Genomic DNA, 9,405 nt, shown 5'->3' with positions numbered 1-9,405 from the left:
GAATCATTAAAAAGAGACAAAACCTAGAACTAAGGAGAATTTTCCTAACAATGAGAACAATTTATCAGTAGAATGTCTTGCCTCCAGAAATGGTGGATGCTCCCATCATAGGAGGTTTTGAAGAAGAAACTGGATAACCATCACTCTAGAATAGTATACAGTCTCTTGCTCATGCAGGGGGTTGGACTAGAAGACCTCCAAAGTCCTTTCCAATTTGTTATTATATGTCCTATGTTCTTCATTGTTGATGTCATATGCAAAATATTCAGCTTATTTTTAGTGTTGAATAACAACATTAAATAGTACTCTTCTTACTGACAAGCACTACCCCAAACAAAATTAAATCCTATCATTATTACTTGCATCAACTTTAGAATCATTTCATTGTTTCATTTCAGATGCTTTAAAATGAATTTAGAATTCCTTTCATTTAATGTTTTTAACCAAACTTTCCCTTTTCCTCCTCCCTGAAGCAAAGCTGGTGTTACTTTAAATCACAAAGACAGGTTTTTGGAAAACTCTGAAATGGACAACTGTTGGCAATCACAGTTTATGCTTTTTTCCAATACTGTTTTCAATCCAGAATTGTGCTGAGCTTTATCCAGTTGCTTTAATGATAGGTTTATTGTTAATTTCATTTTTCTGTGTTGTTTATTAACCGATAGCTGAACTTCTCTTCTGGTGGAAAACAAGTTAATCATTTTTGTATCAATGAAAATTAAGGTATTTATTGGGGAAGATACAGACATCTACATATACAGCCATAAATATCCAGTGTGCTGGGACGACATGTGGATTTAGTAAAAATTATTCATGTTTTGTTTTTAACACTACAAAATTTCACTCCTTTTCATTGCCACCCACTAGGCTCAACTCTGGACTGAGCAACATGACAAAAATTGCTAGAAGTTGCTTCAATGCCAGGAGAAAAGAATTAGCCCTTTCTTTTCATCTGGAGGGTTGCAGGATGAAAAAACCCACTCAACCAGGTTTCAGGTATCAGAAACAAATGGGCTGGCAAGATGCCCTGGAACAGGAACTATGCGGTTCCTTTGTGAAACCTCTCCTCTTTTAAGTTCTGTTGCAGAATCCTTGACATTCCTCCCATTCTACCCTGGCTTACTGGAACCAGAACTCTTTGTTTTGATGGAGAAAGGCCTGGAACTAACAGAAGAAGTGCGAGTGCACACTCCCAAGAACACTATGTTCTTTAGCTGCTACTCAACTTCTGGCAAGAATAGTTGTGAATCACTCCTACAATCTGTCCCAGCTGTCTGTCCTTCCTACCCCCACACACAGACAGGCTACAGATGCAAAACTGTTGTCTTCCTGGAAGTGTTGGACTATAACTTTCATGATCTCATCCAGCACATCCATAATTGTTGTGGTTGGCTCTGGCCCAGCTCCTGCCCCAGGGAATGTGGAGGTGGATGCAGGGGAAACTTCAACATGTCACAGGCCTGTGTTATTGCCGACAGTCAGTTCAGAGTTTAGTTTCCTCGGACAAAGAAGAAGGTGGGAGTGACATGGAAGAGGGGGGCTTGGCACATAGCCCAGGCAGTCAATCTCCCTTATCTTCCATTGATTCGGATGATGATGTTTTGGATCCACGCAAGCGCAGAATTATGCGTAGAAGAGACCAAGTAAGGACATATTACAGGAGATAAGAGTGGCCACCTGTGTTTGGGTGGGGCTCCAGTAATTAGGGCTGCTGCTATAAATAGCAGCATGTGGGTTTGGCCGTTGTGGAAGAGTATCTGATCGCAGTTCGTCATGAATCCTGTGTTGCTGGTTTCTGGACTTTGCTTGTTGATTTTTCACGCCTTTGAAAACAAAGCAGAGCAACCCACGTGTGTCTGTGGGTCTCACTTCGTTGAAAGAAGGGGTGTGAAGTTTCTTCACAGCTGCTAGCTAAGTACTTAATGACTGCTTAAGGTTAATTGTACAGACTACCCGGTTGTTTTGGGAGGAGTGCTCTTTGCAATACAAAAAGAGTGCTTAGTTTATTTTGAATTTTGGGATAAAGAACATTGTTTTGAATTTTCAAACGTGTATGTGTGTGTGTGTCTGAAATTTGTACCCTTGAATTTTCTGGAGGCTCCTACCAGAGAGCCCGGCAGAACACATAACGGGAGCTGTAATTTAACCTATTAAGAGAATACCAAGTTGGGATTGGTAGAGAACTGAAAACATTTAGAGAGCTGCAAAAAAAATACATACAACTGCAGTTCCGGGTCTTGGGATCCAAAGTGTAGTGTGATGCACAGCCACATCTGTAGCCATTGGGTATGGCCAGGCACAACTGCCCACAGTGCCCGTTATTTTGCGCACACTCGTTGAAACCATCCTGTCGTGATGAATGGAAAACTAATATATCCATCACAAAGTCCAGACGATTCTGAATAATTGTTCGATTCCTCCCATTTGTCTTGTCAGCTCTTTCTATACTGTGGAGGTTCCAATCTGTCCAGTAGATGAAGTCGCTGTACTGAGTTAGCCCAAAGGGGTGAGGTAGATCATCTGCTATTATTTCCCTCTCTTGCCCTGAAAGAAACAATCCATATTGTTAAAACAACACAGATTCAAACCATGGTAGCCCAAAGATGAAAGGTTGGATGAATTAACTCATTTTTTTTACTAATAATCTTATCAATTAATATAGATCAGTGTTTCCCAACTTTGGCAACTTGAAGATATTTGGACTTCAACTCCCAGAATTCCCCAGCCAGCATTTGCTGGCTGGGGGATTCTGGGAGTTGAAGTCCAAATATCTCCAAGTTGCCAAGGTTGGGAAACACTGATATAGATCATCCATTTCTCTCATTTGCTATTCCTATCCCCTTTTTGAAAGCAGCACATAAAGCAGTACTGCCTGTCAGAGTACATTGGAAAAAATTGCCCTGGACAATTATGAGACCCCATGGTCAAACACAATGCCTTTGTTAATTTTATTTATAGTCTCAGACCAATCATTTTCTATAATTATTCATCTCGGACTTAATGGATGGTTGACAATTATAAAAAAACAATTACAATATAGTTCAACATTTAATATATATGGCAGCTAAGAAACAAAGCTATCACTGATGAAAGCTTTAATTCTATAAAGAAGCAGAAACAAAATGATAGAGTTTGTGAAGTATCTTTATTTCACTTAAAGAAAATCCAATTATAGGAGCAAACTCTCAGTTAAGTACTGACTATTTTCTGCTGCAAAGCTTTATCAAGGAAAATATATGCTGGTACATTAAAGATTAAAAAAAATAGAGCAGTGCACTGCTTCAGATTTGATTCTAATCAGTGCTTTTGGGAATGCAATTCGTTAAACCAAGTATGTATTTTTCCATTCCTGCATAGCAAATTTCCAAACAGATGTTTGCATGATATGTGTGATGGCTGCTACCATTGTCATCAATGTTTGAACTAAATCATATCTGCACTTCACCATGATCTGTGGGGGAAAGGCTTTCTGGAATCCACTCCCCCCAGAGATTAGAACCGCCCCCACCCTCCTTGCCTTTCGTAAATTACTGAAGACCCACCTATGTCGCTAGGCATGGGGTAATTGAGATATCCCCAGGCTAATATAGTTTATGTATGGTATGACTGAGTTGTATGGTTTTAATGATATGGGTTTTTAGATGTTTTTAAGTATTGGATTTGTCACGTTGTCACTGTTGTGAACCGCTCCGAGTCTCCGGAGAGGGGCGGGCATACAAATCTAATAAATTATTATTATTAATTATTCTCATGATATTTTTGGTAGAAAAAGAAAAAGAAAGGAATGCCAAACAAGCTTATGACATATTCAAGTTATAGCATTCCCTGCTGACTGTATAAGAGCACAATATCTAAAACAATAAAATGGTACATATACATATACAAAAATCTAAATTTGAAGGACAGAAAATGGGCATATGCTGGACACCTTTAGGAACATCTTCAACTAAGCAATTCATTTCCCAGTATTTCGTGTCAGCTGCAGAAAAAACAAATACACAAACCTAAGGAAAATACAACTGTTTTAAGATGCTCCTTAGCACCACAAAGATGCTACATGTGATCAGTTGATTTGTTTAAATTCCTTTGTCTTAAAGATCAAAATAAATAAATTCAGTATCTTTCTTCAGCATGACATACCACCCACAGCTTTCTTCACCTATTTGTATACTACCATCCACTATATTACAGATATTGGCAAATTACCTAGCATATTGGATGACTCAATCATGCTTGTGTCCAGATCAGTCCAATAAAGTCTTTGATCCTTGTAATCAATGGTAAGATCATTGGCACGTCCCACCTTATCTACCAACATGATGCTATTTGTTCCATCCATGTATGCTCGGACAATTTTGGGTTTTCCTCCCCACTCTGTCCAGTACATATACCTATAATGAAACAAAAATTGGGAATGATTCAGTATTTAATTTATAGAGCCAATTGCTTGGCTTGCAAGTTACCTTATGAGTTCTCAGAAATGGGGGGGGGGGGGGAAGAAATATTCTACTACATTACAAAACAATTTACTTTAGATATTTGCACATTATTTGAGGGGAGGCATGGGTCTCCCAGGGACAATGGGTGGTTACATCAAAATTGGGCACAAAAGTTCAAAATCAGGCACTCCAGCCAGAGGTGGCTGCTAAGGTAGAATGATGACGTGTGCTCGCCCCCATGGCTTTCAATGCTAGTCGAGCCCAGCACAATTATGCTACTGCACCTGTGCAGGTAGCAAAATTGTGCGTGGTGATGCAGGTATGCCCATGATTTGGTGCGTTTTTTGCTTTCAGCAGGACAGAAAAGTTGCAATTCCATAAACTTTGAGGCTGTATTTTAATCGCATAATTAGGAGATAATAAGCAATAATACTGAGTTTGGGAGTTTTTCTTTTTTCTTTTCTTACCCTTTTGATGGATCAAGGGCCAATGACCTTGGATTGTCCAAATCTTTCCAGACAAGAACTTGCCGGAATAGCCCATCCAACCGGGCCACTTCGATCCTATTGGTTCCAGTATCTGCCCAATAGAGATTCTTTCCCATCCAATCCACAGCCATGCCTTCAGGGTAATCTAACCCAAACTCAATCACATGTTCGAGTCCACTTCCATTCATAAAGGCTCGGCTTATTGTCTGCAAAAAAACATTTTAAAAAATGGCAGGAACTTCAGAATACAAAATAATTCAAACAATTAATGGCTGAGTGCAAAGTACTATACAAGACAGGGCTCCCTCAAGGATTTGTTTTATTTTGTAATAAAACAAAATAAAACAAAAAAATAAAATTTTGTAAACGACAAAATATTTAGAGCCAAAATGTTGTTCTGGAAGGAGTCCATTAGAACAGCTGGTTAACAAAGCAAACATTTCAGTGAAGACACTATGAATACCTTTAAGCTAATATCTGTCCAGTAGATTCTGTTGTCGGATACGTCAAAATCTAGAGCAGACGCTTCTTTCACCCCTGTAAGAGGAATGGCAACATCATTGTTGCTGGCTCCAAGAGAAATCCTATGAACAGCTGCCCTGCTGGTGAAGACAAGGAAAGCTTCTGGAATGATGCAGGTCCTCATATCACTAAGTAACTCCAGTCCAATTGGACAGGCACATCTGCACCCCTGGGGTGTGAAGAAGCACAGGTGGCTGCAGTCGCCATTATTCTCAGCACAGGGATTTGTCCCTAAAAAGAAAAACAGTTCTCTGAAGAAAAAGTTTGGCAAGGATAGGCTTTAGGTCTTAAAGCAGAGGCCCTTCTATGTTCAAGATAAACTCTGCCCCGTGTCTTCTAGAATTGTCTAAATGAAGGAAACTGGGTTAAAAACATTCCTCCATTTATTATTTATCTCAATTTTAAAGAAGTCCTGGACTGAAAATTCACTTTTATGAAATTAAATAGGCGTTGATTGCTTACCTGAACGCCTCTTCTCGTACGGTGAGCGGGTACAGCAGTCACATGGGTTGCTCATGTCCAATCCGGTGGAACTGAGCCTAGTGTTAAAAAAGCTTGCCGGATCCGCCCCTTCCCCAGAATTCGCGAATCCATAGACTAGGCTCAGCTGTGAAGCTCTGTAGTGTTCAACTCTTATTGTTAGAGGAAAAAGGATTATAGAAGGTAAAGAAGACACATACAAGGGCGGGAAGTGACTGCTGTACCCGCTCACCGTACGAGAAGAGGCGTTCAGGTAAGCAATCAACGCCTATTCTCCGTACTGAAGGAGCGGGTCCAGCAGTCACATGGGACATACCCAAGAGATGGTCCCTAGGGAGGGATTAGATTGCTATCGTGTGAGATAACGGATTGGAGTACCCTTCTGCCGAAGGCAGCGTCCGCTGAAGCGTAAGCATCAATCTTGTAGTGCCTGATGAAGGAATTTGGCGAGGCCCAAGTGGCTGCTTTGCAGACCTCCTCCAACGGGGCTTGAGTCGCCCAAGCGGCCGAAGTGGCTGCGCTCCTGGTGGAATGCGCTGTGATGTTCCTTGGGACTGAGAGGGAGGCCGATTCATAGGCCTTAGATATAGTCCCTCTGATCCAACGGCCTATTACTATTGAAGACACTTTGGTACCCATGACTCTGGGGTGATAGGCTATAAACAGTGCTTCTGACCTCCGAAAGGGTCCAGTGCGTTGGATATAGATTCTCAGCGCTCTAATAAGATCCAGGGTGTGCCATCTAATTGCCAAGGGATGATCTCGTTGGAGGCAGAAGGATGGTAGGACAATATCCTGAGTTCTGTGGAACATGGAACTGACCTTGGGTAAGAAGGTGGGGTCCAGTCGCAAGACTACCTTGTCCTGATGAAATTGACAAAGGTCCCTGCCTGATCGAGAGGGCAGCCAACTCCGAAATGCGTCGTGCAGAGGTAATAGCCACCAGGAATGCTACCTTAAAGGATAGGTACCTGAGGGACGCCGATTTTAAGGGTTCGTATGGTGCCTGCGTGAGGGAATGGAGAACCCGTGGCAAATCCCAGGATGGGTACCTGTGGACCTTGGAAGGTCTGAGGTTGGCTATGCCCTTGAGGAATTCCTGAACTTCAGGGAAGGATCGGAGAGGCTGTCTGCGGGGACCCCCTAGGACAGATGAAATGGCTGCCAGATGACGCCGGAGGGTGCTGGTGGAAAGTCCTTTATGGAAGCCTTGCATAAGGAAGGAAATGATTCTGTGTATGGGGATGCACAGAGGGGAGAGACCTTCCTGTAGACACCACTGGTGAAACTTGGACCACGTGTGGTCGTAGATTCGATTGGTCGAACCCCTTCTGGCCTTTAAAATGACCTCCACTGAATCGGGGTCATGACCACGCAGTTCTAAGTCTCTCCTGATAACAGCCAGGCGGTGAGGTGGAACCACTCCGGGTCTGGATGAAATGAAGCCCCCTGCCGCAGCATATCCCCCGAAACGGGGAGTCGCCAAGGGTCCTGGACGGACAGCTGTTGGAGATCCGCGAACCAGGGCCGGCGGGGCCAATGAGGGGCGATTAAGATTACTCGGGCCCTCTCGGTGAGGACCTTGTGAATCACGTCCGGGAGAATTGGAATTGGAGGAAATGCGTAGAGTAGGCCTGGAGGCCATGGACTCCGGAGGGCATTGATTGCTTCCGCTCCCGGGGATGGAAATCTGGAAAAGAAGCGAGGGAGTTGGGCGTTCGCATTGGTCGCGAAGAGATCCAGGATTGGTAGGCCGAATCTGAGGCTGATTTGGTGGAACAGGTCCTGATGGAGATTCCACTCTCCTGGGTCTATCGTTGCCCGAGATAGCCAATCCGCCTGGACGTTGAGGCTCCCCGAGATGTGGTCTGCTAGGAGCGACCGAAGATGTTTTTCCGCCCAAAGGCCTAACTTGAGGGCCTCCCTCATGAGGGCCTTGGATCTCGTGCCCCCCTGTCTGCAGATATGGCTTTTTGTGGCAATGTTGTCGGTGAGAATGAGAACGTGCCGGTTGGGAATGCGAGGAGAGAAATGCTTCAGAGCCAGGGAAACGGCTCTTAACTCTAGCCAATTGATTGGCCTGGAAGCTTCCTCCGGGGACCACGTGCCCTGGGCTATCATCCCCTGGGCGTGGGCGCCCCATCCCGATAGACTGGCATCTGTGGTGATGACAAATTGATCCGGGCACCTGAACGGGGATCCTTTGTCCATGGCCGGAGACTTCCACCACTTGAAGGATCTGCGAACACTTGGTGGGATGACAATGCGACGATTTGAGTTGCTGTGCCCCGATCTCTGAAAGGGTAATAGAAGCCACTGGAGTTCCCTAGCATGAAGGCGAGCCCAGGGAATGATGCCTATGCATGACACCATCTTCCCCAAAAGGGATGACAGAGTTACTATGGATACTGAAGAATTAGATAAAATGTTAGAAATTAACTCCCCTATACTGAGTTTTCTCTCGGGAGAGAGAAAAACCTGGGAGGATTCTGAATTAATAATGGATCCCAGGTGTAAGATGGATGTGGAAGGTTGGAGGTGGCTTTTATCAAAGTTGATGGAAAATCCATGGTCCTGAAGGACTGACATGGTGACAGAAAGGTCTGTTTTCACTTTCTCTAGGGAGTTCCCATGAATCAAAATATCATCAAGATAACATAAAATGTGGATGGGAGACGCCCGGATATAGGCCGCCAGAGACCCCAAGAGCTTTGTAAAGACCCGAGGGGCCGAGGAAAGGCCAAATGGCATCGCCCTATATTGGAAATGCCTGCCTTGAAAGGAAAAACGTAAAAATTTTCTGTGGCATTTGGCTATAGGAATGTGGAGGTAGGCCTCAGTGAGGTCTAAGGAGACCATGAAATCTCCCGTGTGGATGGCGGCCAAAATAGAAGATAAGGAGTGCATCTTAAACTTCCTATATTTGATGAATAGGTTTAGCTTCTTTAAATCCAAAATAGCTCTCCAACCTCCGGAGGACTTTGGAACCATAAATAGGATGGAGTAAAAACCTAGGCCCTTCTGACCGGAAGGAACCGGTTGAATGGCTCTGATGGACAATAAATGAGAAATGGCCTCCTCCATACGGTTACAATCTGAGGAGGACCTGGGAGAAGGGCAGGAAATAAAACGTTTCGGGGGAGGAGAAATAAATTCTAGAAGAAGACCTGTTTGAACAGTGTCAATGACCCAGGGGTCCTTGGAGGTGAGACGCCAATTAGAGGCGAAATGGGCTAGGCGACCCCCTATGGGAATTGAGGAAAGATTACCATCTAGGTTTTTTTGAAGCCCTGTTAGAGGACGCTCCCCTTTGGAAGCGAAAACCTCTGCCCCTGGAGTTCCTACCTTGGGAACGAAAGCGGGGGGAATACTGACCTGGAGATCTCTGATAGGACGCCGCTTGATCTTGCTGGCGCCCTGGGCGACGAAAGGACTGCGTTTTGGTAGCCTTTTTTGTGGTTGGACCCAAAACTTTC

The 9,405-nt window shown here is 43.9% G+C and overlaps 1 protein-coding gene across 1 annotated transcript in view; it reads right to left on the bottom strand.

The window, feature by feature from the left end:
• Positions 1–9,405, bottom strand: part of LRP5 (LDL receptor related protein 5) — a 175,104-nt gene that overhangs the window by 39,223 nt on the left and 126,476 nt on the right. The window contains 4 exon segments of the mRNA XM_070765886.1: positions 2,221–2,544; positions 4,207–4,391; positions 4,907–5,133; positions 5,391–5,680. Of these exon segments, the coding sequence (XP_070621987.1) occupies positions 2,221–2,544; positions 4,207–4,391; positions 4,907–5,133; positions 5,391–5,680 (1,026 nt within the window).

The sequence above is a fragment of the Erythrolamprus reginae genome, chromosome 1 (assembly GCF_031021105.1).
Source record: "Erythrolamprus reginae isolate rEryReg1 chromosome 1, rEryReg1.hap1, whole genome shotgun sequence".
NCBI lineage: Eukaryota > Metazoa > Chordata > Lepidosauria > Squamata > Dipsadidae > Erythrolamprus > Erythrolamprus reginae.
This window is presented reverse-complemented; position numbering and strand designations above follow the sequence as displayed.